The 24,071-nt window shown below is 41.8% G+C and overlaps 2 protein-coding genes across 4 annotated transcripts in view; one reads left to right on the top strand and one right to left on the bottom strand.

Moving 5' to 3' along the window:
- The window catches only part of mettl22 (methyltransferase 22, Kin17 lysine), a 46,881-nt gene extending 29,413 nt beyond the window's left edge, over positions 1–17,468 (bottom strand). Inside the window, exons 1-3 of one of the 2 annotated variants that reach the window (XM_062453731.1) lie at positions 17,395–17,468; positions 1,777–1,922; positions 669–903 (exon numbers count right to left, since the gene is read on the bottom strand). In XM_062453731.1, the coding sequence (XP_062309715.1) occupies positions 669–903; positions 1,777–1,882 (341 nt within the window). In that variant the 5' untranslated portion in view covers positions 1,883–1,922; positions 17,395–17,468. Of the gene's footprint in view, positions 1–668; positions 904–1,776; positions 1,923–17,306; positions 17,330–17,394 lie in introns of those variants that run through there. The other variant, XM_062453723.1, reaches the window with a different exon arrangement.
- Positions 8,132–11,988, top strand: LOC134037962 (zinc finger protein 862-like). 2 transcript variants are annotated; one of them, XR_009932619.1, is made up of 5 exons: positions 8,132–8,325; positions 8,946–9,579; positions 10,056–10,420; positions 10,515–11,315; positions 11,558–11,988. XR_009932619.1 is itself a non-coding variant. In XM_062483542.1 (4 exons), the coding sequence occupies exons 2-4, from the start codon at positions 9,366–9,368 to the stop codon at positions 10,650–10,652; spliced, it is 717 nt and encodes a 238-aa protein (XP_062339526.1). In that variant the 5' UTR covers positions 8,132–8,325; positions 8,946–9,365; the 3' UTR covers positions 10,653–11,532. The 2 variants fall into 2 exon arrangements, 1 of the variants encoding a protein (XP_062339526.1); XM_062483542.1 differs by lacking the exon at positions 11,558–11,988 and having other exon boundaries at positions 10,515–11,532.
- Positions 17,469–24,071: the final 6,603 nt, after the last annotated feature.

Below are 24,071 nucleotides of genomic sequence, written 5' to 3'. Positions count from 1 at the left end.
TCGCATTTTGCGTTGTTACTGACAATGATCGCTACCAGTGAGCTTTTTATGAATGAGCGATTTTCCACTAAATAAATGTCAAGCTTATTTACGTTTTGGGGGGCATATTTTCAGTTAGCAGATGGTACTGTTTGAATCGCGATTCCATCTTCTACTGCCGGGTAACGTCGTAGAATAATCTTCAAAGGGGGTTCTTTATTAATGAATGAATGCAATGAGTAGGCTAAATGCCTGAAAATATCATGAGAAGGGAAAAACTTAAAAGGACGTTTAAGTCATAGAGATTAGGTCAATTTTTTACACCGGTCTGCCAAATGTATTCGTTTTGATTCAGCTATGAGGCTGCCTCTTGCAGGGGAAATGAGAAGACATCTATTTCATTCTACACTTCACTCGTATTTTGAGTTGTAAATGAGCAGCAAAAAAAATGTGCTTTTAAATCTATGTCATCTTTATAAATAATAAGTATGCATTTTTATATAAAATATACAGAAATATCAGTTGTAAAAATGTCATTAAAAAACGGACCCCTGTGCAACCGACGCAAGCAAGCACACCCTACAATTTCCCCAGAAATTGTACCCTCTCTAGTTTATAACAGTAATACTAGTTAAGATATGTCTGGTGATGAGGAAGGATGGATTAACGGCTGAGGCAAGGATCACCACCTGCGGGCCACCTCCAGGTCTCCATCATCATCCAGCACCGGCACCGGCTCCCCAGCTCCTCCTCCCTCGGCTTCTGTCTCATTCCCGCCTCCGTCGGGCCCCTTTGTATCTCCGCCGCTGGCATCTCTCTCCTGTGTGTCCTTCTCAAGATCTTCCCTGCTGGAAAGGGGTGCAGGGTTGCACGCTTCCTGCTTCTCTCCATCTTCCCAGATGATCTTGAACCAAGAAATGAAGACTGGAGGCAGAGACGAAACAAAATGGAAAAAAACACAAGTGCCCTAGCAGTTAACAGAATTTTAGACATAGAATTGAATGAAGGAGAGTGCAAAATTACATGGTAGAAACCTGATATCAAGTAAAAAACTTCAGAAATTTGAACACAGTTGCAGTATTTTGGGGGGTTTGGATAAACAAGAAGGTAGGATGAATGGAAAACCATACATACAATGTGAACATAATATCAAAGAAGCAATCGTACAGTGCATGTACAAATTTGAAATTACTTCAAGAGGGTCAATACAGCAAGTCCATCCTTTAAAATTCAAACCCAACCAAACCATTCTACAAAAGGGGAAAACAAACACTTTAGATCCCCTGTTTTTTGAACCACAACAAAGGAATAGGGAGAAATATATAGCTAAGACAAAGGCCAGGGTTAACCTTGTTGCTATAGATGATGTCAACAAGTTTTCTAACTATGCCCACAGTGATTTGCTAATAGGGGATGGCTCTCTGTCAATGATTTCATCATAGAAATATTGTAGAACGAGGTATAATGTTTGCGATATGTAAAGTTTTTTTAATAAAAAGTGTTTCCATATTCAAATAGATGTTCAATTGTAGGTTGTGTCACTAATTTAAAAAGTAAATGTTTAGCTAATCGTCAGTCTCTTACATGTGCAACTCGTAAAGAAATAGCAAATATGCACAAAGGCCGCCGTCTGATCTAAGAAGCTCCAATTTAGTATAGAGCCATGAGCTCAAGGTTTCTTCTACTCTTTAAACATTGTTCGGACTATATCATGCCTGCCATCATCTGTTGGGCTCATTAGGGCTGTGAGTCATTGAGTGTGGCTACAAACCACTGTGCAGAGGGCATGTCGAATACCTGGCTGTCCCCCACGGTTGAGGCGTGTCATAAGATGGCGTGCGTTTGGAAGAAGCATGTGTACATCTGACAGCACTGTGTCATGGCGGTATGTGATCTGGTCCATTGCTGCCCTAGCATGGCTCTGGTACTCCAGAATACTGCTCCTAAATTATTGGATGACACACATACAAACACATACACAGGTCATTTTTACATAACAGATTGGAGGTCCACCTAAGTGTGTGCAGTATGGTGAGATTTGGACCATTGTTTTGCAAAAATAAACCCCACATTGGAATCTTTGTCTGCTTTCTAGATTCTGATTTAGAGGATGCAGTGAAAGGAGACCACAGATTCGTGCTGTTTTTTAGTTTGTTTTTTTAAACCTTTATTTAACCCTTGTGTTATCTTCGGGTCATTCTGACCTATCAATCATTGTGACCCACCGTCGTATTGCGACAACTTACCGCATACAAAAACAAAGTGAAGCATTTTCTTTTAACCGTCGGGCTGTCCCACATTGCGAAGGTTAAAAGAAAATGCTATTTATTTGTTTTTGTATTGGGTAAAATTAAAGCTCTGTAAACCTGTTGTGAGGACATCAAAACAGTGGACCAGTGAGGCTATGGAGGATCTGCGGGCGTGCTTGGACTGTACTGACTGGGATATGTTCACGACTGCTACCAATAGTCTGGATGAACTCGCAGAGGCTGTGACATCATACATCAGCTTCTGTGAGGACTGCTGTATTCCAACACGCACCAGGGTGAACTTCAACATCGACAAGCCCTGGTTCTCAGCAGAGCTCAGAAGGTTGAGGTCAGAGAAGGAGGAAGCATTTCGGAGTGGGGATAGAGACAGATTCAAGGAGTCGAAGAACAGGTTTAGCAAGGCGGTGAGAGAGGCTAAACGACTGTACTCAAAGAGACTGAAGCGTCAGTTCTCTGCTAACGACTCTGCTTCTGTCTGGAGAGGGCTCAGGCAGATTACCAACTACAAGCCCAGAGCCCCCCACTCCACTAACGACTCCCGCCTGGCCAATGACCTGAATGAGTTCTACTGTAGATTTGAAAGACAATTGGACAGTCCTGAACTACCCCTTCCCACCCACGAGGCCTCCTCCCTCACCCCCTCTACAGTGACAACTCTCTCCATTCAGGAGGGTGAAGTTAACAGACTTTTCAAGAGGCAGAACCCCCGCAAAGCAGCTGGGCCAGACTGTGTCTCTCCTGCCACCCTCAAGCACTGCGCTGACCAGCTGTCTCCGGTGTTCACCTACATCTTTAACACCTCCCTGGAGACATGCCATTTGCCAGCCTGTCTCAAGTCCTCCACCATCATCCCTGTGCCCAAAAGCCAAGGCCAACAGGACATAATGACTACAGACCCGTCGCCCTGACCTCTGTGGTAATGAAGTCTTTTGAGCGCCTTGTGCTGGCACACCTCAAAGCCATCACGGACCCTTTCCTGGACCCACTGCAGTTTGCCTACAGAGCCAACAGATCTGTGGATGACGCCGTTAACATGGCCCTCCACTTCACCCTACAGCACCTGGACTTCCCAGCATCCTATGCCAGGATCCTGTTTGTGGACTTCAGCTCTGCCTTCAACACCATCATTCCCGCCCTGCTTCAGGACAAGCTCTCCCAGCTGAACGTGCCTGACTCCACCTGCAGATGGATCACAGACTTCCTGTCTGACATGAAGCAGTGCGTTAAGCTGGGAACACAAGTCTCTGACTCCCGGTCCATCAGCACCGGATCTCCTCAGGGCTGCGTCCTTTCCCCTCTGCTCTTCCTGTACACCAACAGCTGCACCTCCAGTCATCCGTCTGTCAAACTTCTGAAGTTTGCGGATGACACCACCCTCATTGGGCTCATCTCTGACGGGGATGAGTCTGACTATAGGTGGGAAGCTGACAACCTGGTGCAGCCAGAACAACTTAGAGCTCAATGCTATTAAGACAGTGGAGATGGTTGTGGACTTCAGGAAGAATACAGCCCCACTCACCCCCATCACCCTGTGCGACTCCCCAGTCAACACTGTTGAGTCCTTCCGCTTCCTGGGCACCATCCTCTCCCAGGACCTCAAGTGGGAACTGAACATCAGCTCCCTCACCAAAAAAGCACAACAGAGGATGTACTTCCTACGGCAGCTGAAGAAATTCAACCTGCCAAAGACAATGATGGTGCACTTCTACACAGCCATCATTGAGTCCAGCCTCACCTCTTCCATCACCATCTGGTACGCTGCTGCCACTGCCAAGGACAAGAGCAGACTGCAGCGTACCATCCGCACTGCTGAGAAGGTGATCGGCTGCAATCTGCCTACCCTCGAGGACCTGCACACCCCGAGGACCCTGAGGCGTGCGAGGAAGATTGTGGCCGACCCCTCCCACCCTGGTCACTCCCTGTTCCAGCTACTCCCCTCTGGCAGAAGGCTGCGGTCCATCAGGACCAAAACCTCACGCCATAAGAACAGTTTCTTTCCATCTGCTACTGGCCTCTTCAACAAGGCCAAGGACTCCCATTGACATTCATTCACTTATATAACTATTACAAGTCCATCTAATGGCAATTACGGTATGCACAAGCCACCTTACCTCAGTATCCATTTGCACTATGTTGACCACTCACGCTGCTCATTCTTATTTTTATATATATTTTATTTTATATTTAAATTGTTTTATTCTTAGATTGTTTACTTCTTAGAAATAGTTAAACTTTTGTACTTTTACTTAATTTAAGATTTGTATATGTTTAGTGTTTTGCACCTCCCTGCCACAGTAAATTCTGTGTTTGTATAACATACATGGCGAATAAACTGAATTCTGATTCTGAATTGCATAGTAAACAAACCACAAATGTACCAAACTTACAAATTGATGTCTGACTGCACAGAATGACAACATGAGTCCAAGGTAATGTTTAGATTAGGCCTACATAAAGCACAAACAACTCTATTTGCACTGAAATGAATACTGAAAAAAAATTGTCTCGTTACCATGTACTCGCATTAACTATTGATGCCCCTGCCAAAGCTAATATCAAACTTACGCCCTTGAAGTGTCGGAATAGTAGGATAAACAAGGGAAGTTTGTATTGTGCATTGTGTTGCACACTTCCTGCAAGCTTTGAAGAAAAGCAGCAATATGAGTAATGGGGGGCCTGTGCCCAGAGAGCTTAATGTCTAGCACCGCCCCTGCCCTGGCCGATAACATAGACTTCGGTGCCTCACGTACGGTCCATTTTAGAGTAAAGTGGACCTATGTAGCACTCAAAATACTAAAATGCTAGTTTAATGAACATATAGCTCAATAGTATAGTCCTAGCGTTATAACATTCAAACAATTTATCTCACATACATAAGTGGCTTGTAGCACCAAAGACTTACGGTACGTGTCCACTACAGCGTTTTTTTAACGCTCTGCACCGCTTGCCTTCCCACAGTACACCACGCTCGGGGGCATGTTAGACAACTTAAGACAGAGTTGTAGTTCTCTAAGGTTACTGTTGTAGACATGGCCAAGCGTGCAGACTTGGGTTCTTGTACTCACAATATCGATCAAAATATAACTTTTACACAACATTTGTGTGCAAGATCACAGTAGACTACATGTTACGCCACCAGTCACTCAACCAGTCGTGTCGGCTGGACTAGCGAGCTAGCATGGCACAGAACATTCACGTACACTGACAACATCGGCAACCCTGCACCATGCATTATTATTTGAATGTAATCTTTAAATTCAGGCTCGTCACATTACGTAACTTTGTTCTGAACAGGACTGGGTGTGCAGCCACACACAATAAGTTTCTCCTCCATCTTGAAACTGAGAAAGGTTTACCATGACCAACGGTTGCTACGTCACAAGAAACAAGAAACCAATCCGATTGGCCAACGCTAGCGGTTAACGCTCCTGTGGTGGAAATTTGGAATACAGTTATAATGTGTGTGTTTTATATATGATGAATGTGTTTTAGCAGACGTTTACAGTTGGTTAAGAAGCTTGATACAATGAATGTTGAATCAACTCCATTTGGTAGAGATGCCATTTGCAGTTTATGACACCTGGGGAGGATGAGACAGCTGGTCTGGAGACAATGTGGATTCAATTGTATTGTTATTGTGATCTGAGGGAGCAGTTTAAGATATATGAACTGATCAAGCTGCTCTGACCCTTCCTGTTGCATGGGTGGTGTTAATTAAATACTTGTTTGAAGATGTCCACACAAAGGACAGTTGACCATTTGACTGGTGAACTCCTGTGGCTTTAGTATCTACTGGTTTGGGGAGAGATGCCACATCAAAGAACTGTGGGACACTTGGTATGGAGTCAAACTGTCACTGAGCAGTGCTGACCAATCACAGAGTTTGCTACATTGATGGATTGACCATCAGAAGAACCATTTGATCTAAAGTTTATATAAGGCAGGGTTTTAGGGTTGTTCTTCGTCACTCTTGCGAACGATCTGTGGCTAGCACCCCCTTCGTTATGACTGATCACAAAGTACTTTGTTAATTCTTAATTTGTACAAGCTAAATAAATTTATTGAAACCGCCATCTCTTGACTATTCAAATCTACGCAGTGCCGCTAGAATTTTTCCATAACACTCCTCATTTACATAAACAGGGCTCGACATTAAGGCTTGTCCGCTTGTCCGGGACAAGTGGATTTTTTGTCGGGCAAGTCGAATAGAAATTTACTTGCCCCACTGGACAAGTTAACCTTTTCATGTTCCTGTTAAATTTGCCTGAAAACGCCTAAACAGCATACCCAAAGTAAATTGGAAGCTGTTCTTGAACCATTTGGAGTACATGCATGTAAATGATCTCTTTTGAAAGCTGACACTCTGAAGTTATGTCCCCTGTTGTCAGGACCCCTGTCAGTCCTTCTAGTGTTGAGTAATAGAAGCTTGAACACAAGGAAAGTGAAAATTTCTATTTCCGCCTAGATTTTGTTTTGAAAACAGAGGCCTGAAGAGGCCTAGAGGTGGTAGGTATTATCTGGAAGACTAAATTGGACCACAGGTTGAAGCCTTACCCAATTCAAATCAAAAGTCAAACATAATACCACAATATATTCATATTTGACACATGTTTTTATAAGAGTACATCCAGGAATTTTCTAAAAGGGTCTTTTGGAGACTCCAAAATGACCCTTTGTAACCAAGGTCAAGGTCAAATAAAAAGGTATTATTTTTCATAATTGTTATCTCTGGCCCATCTCTGGTACTTAGAAATATCATATATAATAGCTAAATCCCTAATTAGTAATACTGAAACACAAAAACTGAAGCATGAACACATTGGAGTGCTTTATCTGATTCCAAGGATTGGCGCACAAAGAACACTGATTCTGTCAACCATATTGCGCAATCGACTGTTATTTTGAAGGCTCCACAGACGCATACAAATGAGGTATTGGCATTTTCAGCTAGCTGTCAGCTACAAGGCTAACGAGCTAATTTCAGAGCCAGTCGAAGCCAGTTCGAGAAATTTGTTTAGAACGAGTGTGGGGGGGGGGGGGCGGGGGGGGGCAGGACGCACAGACCTAGTTGGCTTTAGAGGGCTGTCAACGGGGCATGGAAGCTCCTATTGGGTCGAACAAGGTGTCAATCAAAAGGGGAGGGTTCAACGGACATTTTGAGACCTTCATTTTGTAAATACTCCGTTGATAAATCGGAGAAAATAACACTTTTATGTGAACAAGTTGTTTCTTCCTTCGGCTAACTTGCATAATGAAACAAAGGATAATGGCTATTCATGAACGTAAAACATTGTATTTGGACGAATTACTTTACATGGTTAGATACTTTGAACCCTTGGGACTTACGCAGATCAAGTTTTGATGGCATGATTTGCACACCTGGACCTATTTGAACAACTTAGGGTGAGTACAACTTTTTTCTTTGGCATTGTTGAAGGAATGTTCACCGGAAAAAGACGTTGACTTTGCTTGCTATTGCGACTTGATCTTGAATTGGTTTATTTCAATGGAAGCACAAGAATCGTAGCTTTCCAACGATGTATAACATGTGTAGCGTCTAAAAAATATATTTTTTAGAATTTAGTGCGTCGTAACTGAGGAAGGGGGAGGCAGCATTTTTGTCTCGCGGGCGAAACAGGAGCGTAAACAGGTTAAACTAAAACAAAATAAAATGCCATGTTACTTCACGTTATGTGCCACTCATTACGTATATTTTACCTATTTTATTTTACCGATTTGAAACAAATATACATTTCTCCACACAATCCGTCGCACCAGCGTCCAACTCAGAATGCTTTGATTGGCCCGCCCGCAGTCGAAACATACTGCTACATTTTTACCCGCCTCAGAAGAATAGTGGTGGAGGAGTGTAGAGTTATGTTTCTTCAAGCTCCGCAGCCCGGCCAAGTGCCAGCGAAAACACCAAGAAGAACAAACAAACAACAACAGCACCTTATGAGTCAAAAAGGGAAAGGACATTTGTAAAAAGCTGGAGTGATGAATTCGACTGGGTGCGTTGTGAAGAAGGAGTGATGTTCTGCGGCGTCTGCCGGGGACAACCCAACTTGGCTGACAAGTGGCGTTAGCTAGCTAGCGTCGGCAGCTGTGTACCTTGTATCGGTTAAATGTAGAGCTACAGTTATCAGCTAATATTCAACTGTAAAGTTGCTACACCTTTAAAGGATCCCGTGGTAAATCAATCTCTGCCGGGTAGAAAGTGAAATTGTAGAAAACAGTGGCAAAATGTATTGTTATGTCTACAAAATTATTTTAGATATAGTATAAGTTTAGCTAGCTTGCAAATACTGAGGATATATAGCCTAAGTTGAGTTAGCCAATGTCGTTAGTGATGCTAGCTAACGTTAGTTTGCTTGCTGTAGGCCTATAGAACATTTCACTGGGTCGTACAGCTGTTTGATTTACTGAAATTATTATGAAATGTTATGTTCTACTAGCCATTTGCCTACTTTAGAAAGTCCCAGTATTTCCAAGCCCTGATAGTGTAACCGAGACAACACAGTTAATAAGCCCCCGTTCAAGTGTTCAGCATTAAATTAGCTTCAAGGTCTTTAGAGTCTTGGGACGAAGCTGCAATACAGTACATAACAGAAAATGTTTCATTCTGCAGAAATTGTGTACATGTATGTAACAAATAACACCTAAATTGTTAACTATATTATTTGTATAATATTACAGCTCATCTTCGTTGGTCAAAGGGACAAGTGCCTTCAGACATGACACACTGCTCTCCCACGGGACCAGCAAACGCCACCAGCACTGTGCTGTTGCTGAGAAGGCAAAAGATCCTCATGCAAAAGTGCCAGCTGTAGTCCAAGGAGTACAAAAAATGGACCCGGCAATGTTTAATAAAATGAAGAATGTTATGCACACAGCCTATTACATTGCAAAGGAGGCGCAACCCTTCACTCAATTTCCTGAACTTCATGGGCTCATTAACAGGACCGGTGGGGCACTCCCAGACAGCTACAAATCAGACAAAGCTTGTGCTCGGTATGTCACACACAGACCAAATCCAGTAGCCGAACAATGCTTTCTTATGTGCATTACCCAAAGTGTTAACATAATAATGTTGTTCTTTGCAGCTTCATTTGTAACATGTATGATGTGGAGAGGGAAAAGCTCATGGAGAAGTTGAGGAAAGCCAAACACTTCTCCATCATGATTGCTGGGGCAACTGATGGTGGCACCGTTGAAAATGAAGCTGTCTATGTCCACTTCATGGCAGACGAAGGTCCAGTAAATGCTTTCCTCTCTATTCAGGCTGTTAAACAAGGAAATGCTTCTGGGATCCTGGATGCCATCTATGCAGGTAATGTGGAATGGTTGTATGGTAGATGAACTGTGCACAAGTGTTTTCACTTCAAATATCATTATGATATTGGAATAAACAACGCAATTGACAAGTGAACCTGATTTGGTTGCAACTCCTTTAACCCTTGTGTTATCTTCGGGTCATTCTGACCTATCAGTCATTGTGACCCACCGTCGTATTGCGACAACTTTACCGCATACAGAAACAAAGTGAAGCATTTTCTTTTAACCGTTGGGCTGTCTCAGACCCCCCACATTGCGAAGGTTAAAAGAAAATTATTTTTATTTGTTTTTGTATTGGGTAAAATTGGGTAAACACAACGATGGTTCGTTATGAACCTTTGGGTCATGTGACCCGAAGGCAGCACAAGGGTTAATCCAGAGGGGTTTGTTTTTGCAATGCAATATCTATGTTTTCATGTTTACATTTTAATGAATGGTGCTCAACTTCTCTTTTATTGTTTTTCTTCAAAGCATTTGAAGAAGCTGGCATTGATGACTGGAAAGACCGGCTAGTGGGATTTGGCAGCGATGGAGCAGCAGTCAATGTCGGATGCAGGAATGGGTTGGCAGCGCAGCTTCTGAGGGACATCCCATACCTCATCTCCATACACTGCATAGCTCATCGCCTGGAGCTGGGTGTGAGTAAAGCAATTAATGAAAATACCAACATGGTCCAGCTTCAGAATACACTGAAGAACCTATATGACCAGTACCACTACTCCCCCAAGGCTCTCGGGGAGCTTCACCAGGTTGCTGAGGCCCTGGAGGAGAAGGTACTGAAGCCGTCAAACCTCCATGGTGCCCGATGGCTACCATATGTGCATCGTGCAACAAAGGTCAGTACTAAATTAACTACATCTTTTTCAGTAGATATTATTCACGATTAATGCTAAATGGGTATTATGTAATCAGGATTTTCTTTTTTTGTAGATTGTATGCGATAGTTACTCTGTCCTCTGGCCCATTTTGAGGACATGGCAAGCATGGAAAGGAGCCCCAAACCATCATCAGCTGTTGTTGGAAGAGCGAAACAAGTCACTGGGTATCTCAAGAACCTGCACCATTTAATTCCTACACTTCATGTGTGACGCACTTGATCATCTCGCACTTTTGAGCAAAGAGTTCCAGAAAGACAACAACACGGTGTGTCAAGCGGTTGAAAGCCTGGAGACATGTTACTGGAACCTGACAGCACTCAAGACAGAAATGGGTCCACAGATGGCCAAAGTCTACGAGGCAGTGAAGACAAATGGAGAATATAGAGGAGTGCAGTTCCAGGTTCGACATGCTGTTCCGAGCTTGGAAGCAGAACGAGCTGCCGTGATTGGCAAGAAGAAATGTAGTGTTAGTTACATTATGTAGATTGGCACTCTAATTTAATGTAGTGGCAATGGTGTAACTCAAATGATTATGTTTTGATCCAAACAGATGCCATCATCTTTCACTTAGAGGAGAAGCTGAGGGACCTTCAAAGGGGCAGTCCAGTCAGTACATTTAAGGCCTTTGATCCCTCTTGCTGGCCCAAATGGGATAGGTCAGACGGCAGTGCGCAATTCAGGGAGAGTGGTCAGGAAGATCTGAGGGCACTGACTAGTCACTTCAGTGTCCTCCTGTGTAGGGAGGGCATAAGCACAGAAGATGTAATGTCCAACTTTCAAGACTACAAGGTGTTTGCCCAGGAGAGAACATCTGTTCCAATGAGGGACACATTCTTAAATATTCTGAAGTCAGGTGTGTGTGTGTACTACTGTAAGAAATTGACACAAATTCTGAATGATTACTGTAGGAGTTCATTCTCGATAGCCTTTTCTATATGTAACACCTCCTGGTGGCAGAGTAGTGTTAACAGTTAAAGTATCCTAAAACAGGATAAGTGAGACAAGGAAAACGTGGTGCCATTCAGGACGGTTGCTGTCATCAGAATGAGACCGATAAAATATAACCTTATCTTTTCTTATCTTTTCAGATGAGAGATGTGAACGGTTCAGGAGTTTGGTGACACTCCTGAAAGTTTACTTGATCCTGCCAGTCAGCACAGCTGTGTGTGAAAGAGGGTTCTCAACCATGAAACGGATAAAATCCGACTGGAGGACCAGCCTCAGCTCAGTACAGCTTTAGAGGCTGATTTTTCTGTCAGTAGAGGGCCCAAAGTTGCAAGACTTTGATGCTGGATTGGTGGTGGAGAGGTGGTGGACCTGCAGTCAAAGGCAGCGCCGCCCAGGATTTAACCCCTGGGAATCAAGGCGTCGGCCCGAAGACGAATAGTGTTCCAGTTATGTTGTCTTTCCCTGTCACATCACCCATTTCTTCTTTCTCCCCATTTTGTTCTACACCCTCGTTATTTCAACTTAAATGTACCTATAAAGGGAGAAGGGAATGAAAACATGTATATAAATGATAATAAAAATTATTAGTGGTGGGCCGCTATCGGCGTTATTATTTTTTATCGGCGATAAAAAAAATATCGCCGTTAATCTATTCTCAAAGTTGGGTTGGGAGCTGGGTCTATACTACGCAAGCTATGACGACTTTCACCTTGATATTTTAGCGCGGATGTATACCTAGCCGAATTGCACTGTAGGGGGGCGAGAACGAGTCTTTGAACCTGTGTGTATGCCTTGTGTATGAAATTATCACATCAAATGTGACGTGCTAACATGGATGCAGCTATGAAGCCGCCTGGTTTGCTTCAGGGAAAATGTATTTTTATCCCGTTAAGGAGTAGCGTCACACATATGTGATCGTTCGAAAGCGGGCCCCACAGAGTACCGTCACACGTGTGATTCTGAACATTCCAACCGACTATTTTCCGATAGACAAAAACTATATGACAAACGCTATAGAATGGCTTCAAAATTTACAATTAGGAGGCTAACAAGTAACACTAGCAGGTAGTAGCATTGCTACGAGTATTATGCTAGGTTGCTAGGTAACGGAAGCTAACTAAAGCTAGCTAGCTTCCGTTTTGGAAAAATAACTCACTCTGGTGGAAGCGTCGGTAATATTTAGAACTCACTCCTTTAAAAGGTTAAGAAGCTTCCCAATGGAAACCTCGACAAGACTAAGGTTTTTTGCACCTTGTGCTATGCGGAATTAGTTTACTGTAGGAGTTTTTCCGGTCTCAAATACCACCTAAACGCAAAGCATCCCTAAGCTAATGCGGAAGATGCCCGGGCCAAGCACTGATGTAGCGCAGGGGAAGAGTCGTCGTCAAACTACGATGTTTGAGTGCAACCGAGGCAAGCCCGTCAGCACAGCCCTATCAGCCAAGCTAACTAATCTAATAAACAGTTAATAAACACAAGTACATCTTATTGAACATAATTTATTTTCATCACCAATTACCATAGTAGAACAGCTTTCTCAAGCAGTTTGTGATGCATTTTGGAAACAGGAGATGAGCTCCTGGTCTAATGCGCCACCTGGCTTGAGAAAGCCATTCACAAAGACTTACTTTTAGTCATTATTTGGGTAGCACACATATTCTGAATGCCTTAGGCGGATTTCAAATGAGCCATTTTAATCTAGATTAACGCCAAGATTACAGTGAGATTAATCTAGATTAAAAAAATAATCTATGCCCACCACAAAAAATTATACATTTTTACCCGGACAAGTGACTTTTGTGCATGGACAAGTGAAACGTAAATGTACTTGTCCGAAGGACAAGTGCCTCAAAAAGTTAATGTCAAGCCCTGCATAAAGTTGAGATACTTCAACGCAACGCTTCGCTCGCCTTCCCACAATGCCCTAAGCAAGCGTTAACGCCCGGCTTCATTGAAAATGAATTGGAAGCCTGCGCTGCCCGCTCCGCTGTAGTGAACATGCACTGTTAGGGTGGGCTAATTATTTCAGCACAGCAGCCACCGCTACAATGAGTGCAGAATACTACTACATGATTAACCTGTTTACGCTCCTGTTTCGCCCGCGAGACAAAAATGCTGCCTCCCCCTTCCTCAGTTACGACGCACTAAATTCTAAAAAATATATTTTTTAGACGCTACACATGTTATACATCGTTGGAAAGCTACGATTCTTGTGCTTCCATTGAAATAAACCAATTCAAGATCAAGTCGCAATAGCAAGCAAAGTCAACGTCTTTTTCCGGTGAACATTCCTTCAACAATGCCAAAGAAAAAAGTTGTACTCACCCTAAGTTGTTCAAATAGGTCCAGGTGTGCAAATCATGCCATCAAAACTTGATCTGCGTAAGTCCCAAGGGTTCAAAGTATCTAACCATGTAAAGTAATTCGTCCAAATACAATGTTTTACGTTCATGAATAGCCATTATCCTTTGTTTCATTATGCAAGTTAGCCGACGGAAGAAACAACTTGTTCACATAAAAGTGTTATTTTCTCAGATTTATCAACGGAGTATTTACAAAATGAAGGTCTCAAAATGTCCGTTGAACCCTCCCCTTTTGATTGACACCTTGTTCGACCCAATAGGAGCTTCCATGCCCCGTTGACAGCCCTCTAAAGCCAACTAGGTCTGTGCGTCCTGCCCCCCCCCCGCCCCCCCCCCCCACACTCGTTCTAAACAAATTTCTCGAACTGGCTTCGACTGGCTCTGAAATTAGCTCGTTAGCCTTGTAGCTGACAGCTAGCTGAAAATGCCAATACCTCATTTGTATGCGTCTGTGGAGCCTTCAAAATAACAGTCGATTGCGCAATATGGTTGACAGAATCAGTGTTCTTTGTGCGCCAATCCTTGGAATCAGATAAAGCACTCCAATGTGTTCATGCTTCAGTTTTTGTGTTTCAGTATTACTAATTAGGGATTTAGCTATTATATATGATAGTTCTAAGTACCACCTTTCATTAGAGATAACAATTATGAAAAATAATACCTTTTTATTTGACCTTGACCTTGGTTACAAAGGGTCATTTTGGAGTCTCCAAAAGACCCTTTTAGAAAATTCCTGGATGTACTCTTATAAAAACATGTGTCAAATATGAATATATTGTGGTATTATGTTTGACTTTTGATTTTAATTGGGTAAGGCTTCAACCTGTGGTCCAATTTAGTCTTCCAGATAATACCTACCACCTCTAGGCCTATTCAGGCCTCTGTTTTCAAAACAAAATCTAGGCGGAAATAGAAATTTTCACTTTCCTTGTGTTCAAGCTTCTATTACTCAACACTAGAAGGACTGACAGGGGTCCTGACAACAGGGGACATAACTTCAGAGTGTCAGCTTTCAAAAGAGATCATTTACATGCATGTACTCCAAATGGTTCAAGAACAGCTTCCAATTTACTTTGGGTATGCTGTTTAGGCGTTTTCAGGCAAATTTAACAGGAACATGAAAAGGTTAATGAATAGTCTCAAACTCAAGTGCAGAATTTTTTCTAGATGTTAACCCCCTCACAGAGGACATGTCTGCGGCGCGTTACAGCTAGGACGCGACTGTCGGAGCTGATCGCAGCCACTTTATTCAATGGTGCAGTTCGTGCCAGACGCCCCGCGGCACGTTTTAGAAGCGTCCCAGACGCGACCCTCCGCACAGCTCCGCCAGAGATAGGTAGCTTTTCTATTTATGACGGAGGATGCTTCCAAGCCATACGGTAAAATACAAATACAATTTTAAAAATCGGGGGCCATCTCCATAATGCAAGTTTTTTAACCAAATAAACGGGAAAGTAACTGACATGCCAGGCTTAAATTTGCTTTAAGCTCCTGTCAACACAATGGCACTTTGGTTCAAGAGAAGCTCACTGGAACTCAACATCACCAAGACCAAGGAACTGTGTTGCCATAGGGGCCGACTGCTTGATACTCCCCATCCACTATCCACACCATTGAGACTGGAAGGGCAAGTAGTGGAACAGGTTGATAGTTTCAAGTACCTTGGTACTTTGATTTGACCACCGTCACACCTTCACCCTGAATGTTGACACAATTTACAAAAAGGCCCAACAGCGCATGTGTGTCCTCAGAAGGCTTAAAGGATTTGAAGTGAGACAGGTCATTCTATCCAGAGTATAATTGTGCTACTTCAAAGCATTAATTTTAAAAAGAATCGCATTGTAATACTTAACATCCTGCATGTTTTGCTATCTGCTAAATTCATAAATAACTTTGCAGCTCGTGGGGCGCAACGTTGGCCAATCAAGAGTTGAGTAGTGAGTGACGAGTGGTTGTCAAATTGTAATTCTCTAATCTCAATAACATTTTTAACAACTGACACTGAAGTGAAGATGGCAGCAAAGGAGAGCTACAAGCTCAAACGGAAGCGACTTTTTGAATGTAACTAAGATGCACTGTGTCGTCTGTCGTATGTTCCCGTCTAAAGCATACAAAAGTGGATCTTTTTACACAGGCACCGACAATTTTCAAAAACAATCCCTGACCAGCCATGCTAATAGCAGACAGCACCTGGTTTGCGTGACAGCTAAGCGGGTGGTGGACAATCCATCTTCCAGGCCGTTGACCATGCTGGTCAGGAATTTAAATGCCAATGCCCATCGTGTTATTGCACGACTTATAACAACGGCATATCACGTAATTAAGACGGGCCAGCCGTTCGCCTCGTTCCTCCGGGCTATTGAACTGCAGCAGAAGAATGGTGTCGACTTGGGTACTCAGTATCATACTGATGAAATGCTATGGACGCTTTTATATATTAGGGATTTTTATTATATATTATATGAGGGACCAGAGATTTCACAGTTTCAGCCAGACAAGAGTTGTGCAGAGATGGCTGTCAGCAGGGGAGAGAGCACGTCCTGTTTGAGGTTAAAAGTCAATTGTTTTGCTGACTATTACCTTTTTATCACTAGAAATGTGATTTCATTTTTGTTCTTTTTATATCCAGGATGTGTTTAATAAATGGTTAAACATGTTAACAGAATAACATAACTTATAAGTCTTTGGTTTTGTTGTAACAATTATAAATTACAGCTTTTGGAGGGGGGGCCAGTAAAAATTGTCTTGGGGCCAGTAAGTTTCAAACCCACCAGCCCGGTGGGGCAAGTGGCAAAAAATGTTACCGTTGAGCCCTATACAGGCAGTGAAAAGAAAATCCAACTTCCTCATCCAGGATGCCTCCCACCCCCTCCACCAAAGCTTTGAGCTATTACCATCAGGAAGAAGGTTCAAAGTGCCTCTGGCTAAAAAGTAATTACACAAAAAATCCTTCATTCCCAATGCAATACATATACAAAGCTCATGCTACTGACACATCACACACACTCTGCCTTCAATCACAATAACATGTTCTAACATTTCTTGAATCTTTGTGGAACATGCCGCCGGTCACTTCAAAGTGGATTCAAACGCTGTGTGCATTCAAGCACCGTGTGCAGATTCCCGATCGTAATTCACTTCACTACATCGGCGAAAGGCCAGAAGTCGAAGGATTTTAAATTATGGACGAGATTCTTACTAGAAGTTGTGCAACACTAGTTGTATGAAACAAGAAATCCACTAAAGCCCACACAAATTTGTATCTCGCGAACTCGCCAATACAGCTACCTCGAGGCTTCTCTTCTGAGACTGGAGGGACTGCCTTTAAACTGAACACAAGCGCACTTGCTTATGTTTTATTCTAAATGGACCTTTGTTAGCTATCCAATTCACAAGCAGACAAGCTAGCATCAGGGCAGATGTAGGCTAGTGAATGAATGAAGGGGCGTGGACAGGTAGCTAGCTATATTAGCACTAGCGTTCTTGTCACAACTAAGCGGGCAAAGGAATAATTAAACTACAAGGAATACTACCTTGGCATACAATCGTGTCATTAAGGTGTGATAAGCGCTATGCAAACAAATCTGAGACTGCGAAAAAGAAACAAATAGATGTGCGTACTTCCAATGTCACCAACCACGTCCGTCGAAGTCCTGGGGTTGAGTGCAACATAGTAATACGCCATGCAAACAAACAGAAACGGACAACATCCCGGAACCAAAATGACTAGATTTTGTATTTTTCACAAAGCTAGGGTTTGGAAGTATGAGGTGGATATGAACTATGCAAAATATTTAATGCGAGAAAATCATTTACAATTCACATGTTTTACACATTTAGTGAAACCACGACATTAGGCAAATTATCGTCGTTGTTTATTCTAATTGAAAATAGTCGCTTATGACTTTCTGAATTAAATACATTGTGTCACATTGACATCCCTTGCAAAAAGAAGTATATTTATTTTGTAAGTATACTTAGTATAAAAAGTATACTATTATCATGTTACTTAAAGTATACTAGCAGTGTACTTATTAGGGTTCCTCCGGTAGGAGGGTTGACCCGATTTTTTCAAATTTGGCCCAATGATATAACAGGTCACTCACTACTCCCAGACCGCTAATGGCCCATGTACGCCCATAGGTGGCGCTATAAAACACCCCCAAAGTCTACGTGATTTCTCCAGCGCCCCATAAGCCCAAAATGCCTGTAAATTGGTAGACTTGCCTTATTTCTCATGGGGAACAAAAAAGCCTCAAGGGCCCATATTGTCAGACTTATGAATTTTCTTGTACTGTCCAAATTTGGTACAACCTTCAAAACCCTTCTCCTCATGAACCATAGATCCAATCGACTTGAAATTTGTTACGGAATTGTAGAATACATGTCTTTCTATAGGGTCAAATTTCAGAATCAGAATCAGGTTTATTCGCCATGTATGTTATACAAACACGGAATTTACTGTGGAAGGGAGGTGCAAAACACTAAACATATACAGATCTTAAATTAAGTAAAAGTACAAAAGTTTAACTATTTCTAAGAACTAAACAATCTAAGAATACAACAATTTAAATATAAAATAAAATATATATAAAAATAAGAATAGAATGAGCAGCGTGAATGGTCAACATAGTGCAATCGGATACTGAGATAAAGTGGCTTATGCATACTGAATTGCCATTAGATGGACTTATAATAGTTAAATAAGTGAATGAATGTCAATGGGAGTCCTTGGCCTTGTTGAAGAGGCCAGTAGCAGATGGAAAGAAACTGTTCTTAAATTGAATAAGGAATGCAATACAAAATGGCTGAAAGAAGTGTATTTATGTAAATGTCCACATTGCCACAATATCTTTGTGTTAATAAATCAAATATAATTTTGACTGATGGTTTTTCAAACCTTTGTGCCTTCAAGATATGGAAGCAAATCGTCACCAAAATTCAAATGAAAATGCATTTGGATTGCATTCATTTTTAAGAATGTGGCTGCATTATTTGACTCATAAATGAAATTAGTAATCAATCATCCTATTTGCATTTTAATTTTCTTCTTCAAGAGTGCTCAATCTTTCACTTAATTAAAATGAAAAAGAAATAGACATTTGAGATTTAATTTTCAAAACATGCCCCAGCAAATAGATACCAAAATTCAATTTGAAATGTAAAATTTGAAAATTAAAATGCATTTCCAGAAATGCATTTTCATTTTAAGAACGTGGCTGCAAAATTGTGACCACAATTCAAATTCAAATGCATTTTCAGAAATGCATTTTCATTTTAAGAATGTGGCTGCAAAATCGTGACCACAATTCAAATTCAAATGCATTTCCAGAAATGCATTTTCATTTTAAGAACGTGGCTGCAAAATCGTGACCACAATTCAAATTCAAATGCATTTGCAGAAATGCAAAATGAACGAAAAAGCATTCTGAGCGGCGCAGAGTAAGTAAGTAAGTAAGACTTTATTTATATAGCACATTTCATACAAGAATTGTAGCTCAAGGTGCTTTACATAAAATCAATAAAAACAATAATACAAGTGATAAACAATTCAAACAAAAATAAAAATCCCAATAAGATCTCTGTTCAAGAGAGAAACCAACTTTAAACATGCATCTTAAAAGTAACATATACATTTGGTTCACCCCTGGTCTGTATATATAAAACCATACACTCTGTTAACAGATCCTTTCCCCAGGTCAAGAGTATGGGCCGTATTCTCTGTTAACAGATCCTTTGCCTCAGATCAAGAATACAGATTGTTTTACATATTTGTTTAAATACTTCACGCGACCAGAGTGACGTCAGTAGCCACTCTTCTTCAGCTCCCTGCTGACCGAGCTACCCATCTTGTACGGTAGGGGGCGGTGTGCACATCTGCATTACATTGCAAATGTGCCGGGAAATTGATTGAATTGCTGAGTCTTTAGAGCAGCGTTCCCCAACCGGTGCCCACCGGTCCGCGGACTGGTACCGGTCCGTGGGTCATTTCGTACCGGGCCTCACAAAAAAGGATTAATAACATTATTTCCTTTTAATTGATTATCAGTCTGAAAGACGTTTTATTCTGAAAAATGACCTGATTCTGTGACCCATCTCCTAACGTAGACGGGTCAAAATGACGTAGATGGGGCAGCATTTTGGCTCCGCCCAATGCTGAGAGCATCACAGACCCCTTGCTGGACTATCCCTCTCTAGCTGGACAGCTTCATTCAGCTGGCCTGCCCTGCCCTGCCCTGCCCTGCCCTGCCCTGCCCTGCCCTGCCCTGCCTGCCTGCCTGCCTGCCTGCCATTGATGAAAAAGGACAAGCCAGCATTTTTTACTTTGATGAAAGTCTAAATGTTTAATCCTTTCCATGTCCCAGTATGCCAAGCTGCTGACTTTGAGTGTCTTAAGTGATGAAACCAGTTCGAGTGATAGACTTGACCTGAATCCAATGATTATTCATCTGAATAAAAACCACTCAAGAGAAGTACTGCTTCTTGGATCATTTGTGCTCCACATCAGTACATCTCACACATTTGCCTATGTTTCCATGGGATTCATGGAATTGTTAGTTTCTGCGCCACCATTTCCACCCTAGTGTAATAATAAGTATAATTTAGGACAGCAATTACATTTTTGTGTTATCCTTTCGCATTACACACATTTAGTCAATGTTCTTAAACTCAAACGATTATTGTCATTTTACCATACTGTTCATATTGAACAGACATCAGTGTTTACTTGGAAAGATTACTGTATATTTCCACTTTTGATTTTTATTTCCATTGTAAGTTTGGTCTTTAATTTCATTTGGAAGTGGTATTAAAAGGTCTTACATTTAACTTGTTTATACCTGTAGACACCCTGTGAAGCCCCCACTCCAGAGACAGTTGGTGACAGAGAGGTGCAGACATTAAGTTAAACATGCCTTAAGAGTAGAGTAACAAATAGAGACTAAATGTGTAAATGGCTGTTGAAACTCAGTTCTCTGAGTTGGTGCATGTCAGTTTAGGCAAAGGTAGCCTTTTAAACCTCTAGGTTTAAAACAAATTCAGATTTGATTGGAACTCTCTCTTTTATACATTTATAGTTGGATTTGACATTTAACAGACATTTAATTCATTTAGCAAGTTGTTTAACTTAAACAACCATAACATGGTACATAGGGTATACAAAGCTGCAGTCAGATTTGGCGAAATTGTTAGCTTGGATGTTATCTTTACATATAGATGGGGTCTTGTTGATGCGCACGCAGCTTCAAGGCAGAAAGACGCGTTCTATTTCACTTTTACTGTACCTACACCTTTAATGTTCCCGCCATCCCCCCATTTCTGAATAAAGTTCGACTGATCTGATTTGTTGATTTCTGTTGCTATGAAAACCAGTTTAGCCAAGCTAACTAACATTGTTTTTAGCTAGCTTGCATTACCATTCAATTGCTAACAATTAGTAAAAATAGCTTGCTAATCGGGCAGAACTTGAACTCGGGCAGGAGACTCTGAGACCTTAACGCGCCACTAGCATCTCGTCATATCACGCAGTCGGAGCACAGCTAGATAATCAGCGTCAGCGCTCTTGGGTTCCCAGCATGCAGTGCGGCATGCATGCTGTTTAATGGGAACAGAGAGTCGGCCATTTTACTATCACAGGCTATACTTGCAAGGAGCTGAACGTGGGCTGTGCCCTAGACCAGACCAATTGCCTATGAGGCTAATCTTGATTCTGGATTGACTGAGATTCTGGAAAGAGATCTACTCAAGAAGAGAGTCAATATCTGTGGTTTTCAAGCCATCTTTGAGAAAGTTTGAAAACAATGTTGCGGTTAATATGTTTTGATTGTGAGAGGCAACTTTTGGACTACACCTAAACCTCATGCGGCCACCGCACCACCTGCACTGGGAACGAGGGAAACAGCATGGATGGGGAAAGTGTGTGGGCAGAGCAAGCAGTAGTATTACATAAACTACACACGTCCTTTACTAAAGTGTATTCTGACTTTCATAAAGTTATTGTTGTAATCAAAGCTTTTAAAGAATGGATCTCTGCATGATGGGCCTGACCAGAGCACAGGTGGCCTGACAGAACACGCTTCAAAGTTGTCACTTTCAAAAGGGTGGCATTTTAACCCTGTCAGTCCAAAATGTCTAAAAGTTGGTACGCATGCCTTATTGCCAACGGGGAACAAAGAAGTCTCAAGAACCCATAATGTCGGCAGCATGGATATTTCTCTACAGTGACAATTTGTAAAGAATTTCAAAAAATGACTTCAAATCAGCCATTGATCCAATTGTCTTGAAATGTTGTATACATGTATGAAATACATGTCTGTGTCATGTCAATTTTGTAATGGTTTGCAATGCTGAGGAGGAACCCGCCATTGCTGCCTGCAGCTATATTTATTAGGGTTCCTCCGGTAGGAGGAAACCTATTGTTATTGTTAGTTTTATTATTATTATTAGGATTCCTCCGTAAGGAGGAAACCTATTGTTATTGTTAGTTTTATTAGGATTCCTCCGTAAGGAGGAAACCTATTGTTATTGTTAGTTTTATTATTATTATTAGGATTCCTCCGTAAGGAGGAAACCTATTGTTATTGTTAGTTTTATTAGGATTCCTCCGTAAGGAGGAAACCTATTGTTATTGTTAGTTTTATTATTAGGGTTCCTCCGGTAGGAGAACCCTATTGTTATTGGTGGTATTATTAGGGTTCCTCCGGTAGGAGAACCCTATTGTTATTGGTGGTATTATTAGGGTTCCTCCGGTAGGAGAACCCTATTGTTATTAGGGTTCCTCCGGTAGGAGAACCCTATTGTTATTGGTGGTATTATTATGTTTTACCCATGGGAGTCAATGGCAGCCCCTAGACCAGTACCGTAAAAAGTTGTGAAATTTGGCATGTTGAAACTGCAGACCATTAGTAACTACCATACCAAACATGGGCCATGTGAGACAATAGGTGGCGCTACAGGCCACGCCCCAATATGTCAATTTTCAAATTGATGCCATTTGCAGGCCATAAGTCCCAAAATTCTGAAATTCATTACATATGCCTTATTTCTCATGAGGAATAAAAAAGCCTCAAGAAGCTATAACGGCCGCCATATTGAATTTGTCTGTACAATAAAGATTAAAGAAACGCGTTTTTTCCCTACTCCTCCTACATTTTTGGTCGAATTTTCTTCAAAATTGCCATAGATGATATCCAGACTGAGCCTCACAAAAGTTATCGTAGGGATTTCTGATTTTCAAAACAGTTTGTCCGGTAGAGCCAATCAAAATCTGCAACAAAGCAACCAAACAGGACGTTTGGTCAAATCTCAGCAAATCTTTGAGATATCAACACCAAACTTGGTATGTCACGTGGAAGACACTACAACATGTTACCATGTGCAAAGGCAACTTCATACCTCTAAAAATGATTGATATAAAGCAAATTGAATTTATTGCTAATGCTAAAATAATGCTTTACACATCCGCCGGCCAAAAACTGATACTCTGATTCAATCACTAGTTCATATGAAGACTCTTGAGAATGTTGAGTACACAAATCTGAGAAAAAGTTGACTGTAACATGAAAACTCGATTTTTTGTGAATATTTGAAACATGCATGCTTGGCTAATTTCTAGGGCTGTTTCCCCAAATCCTCTCTCCCTTTGCTCCTGTGCGCGCGTGCTCCACATTCTCTCACACACAAGGGGCCAGAGCCCCTTGACACACGCATGCTTTCTTGAAAATGTGTGCTGACCAAGCCCCCACCCTCGTTTTTTAGCCCCTGTTTCATTTCGCTTCCAATCGCAGCTCGCTGTTACGAATACAAATTATTTTTCGGCGGCCATTGTTGTTTCCCGTGTCCCGTGAAAGTCGTCTCCCGTGAAAGCCGTGTTGGAGGCAGCCACTTTCGGTAAGTCCTGGTTTTACACATTTTAAGCTAGAATTAATGATTGGGTTTGTGAAAGTACACTACTCTTGAATTATGGTGAAGGTTTAGCACTTTTAGACCTTATAGATCGTGATTCTGAAGTGACGGAAAACCAAACTCGAAAAGTAGCTACTGTAGCTCTAGCTTTTTTCCTCTGTGTTTTTAATTAGTGAGTCATTTTGCATCTCGGCGAATTGTTCATCAAAAAGGTCGAGGAGAGCAGCCTTTAGGAGAAAAAGCAATTCCCCACAGACCTGTCGGCTCATAATGGTGATTTTTGGCGTGAAAGTCTTTGTAATAAGCCTATGCGGCAGGGAGACTTTTTCAAGGCGAGCCTGTTTCATTCGTCATATGCCCTGAGAAAGCGACCTACGTTAGCCAGGCTAGTTTTG

The sequence above is a fragment of the Osmerus eperlanus genome, chromosome 2 (assembly GCF_963692335.1).
Source record: "Osmerus eperlanus chromosome 2, fOsmEpe2.1, whole genome shotgun sequence".
In the NCBI taxonomy this organism is placed as follows: Eukaryota; Metazoa; Chordata; class Actinopteri; order Osmeriformes; family Osmeridae; genus Osmerus; species Osmerus eperlanus.
The sequence above is the reverse complement of the archived record's forward strand: the minus strand, read 5'-3'. Positions and strand labels throughout refer to the sequence as shown.

Bases quoted from the DNA above. Each gene is read 5' to 3' on its own strand.
- LOC134037962 (XM_062483542.1), top strand. From the start codon at position 9,366: ATGTATGATGTGGAGAGGGAAAAGCTCATGGAGAAGTTGAGGAAAGCC. The intron at 9,580-10,055 runs GTAATGTGGAAT...TTTTCTTCAAAG, and splicing joins CCTGGATGCCATCTATGCAG to CATTTGAAGAAGCTGGCATT. The intron at 10,421-10,514 runs GTCAGTACTAAA...CTTTTTTTGTAG, and splicing joins ATGTGCATCGTGCAACAAAG to ATTGTATGCGATAGTTACTC.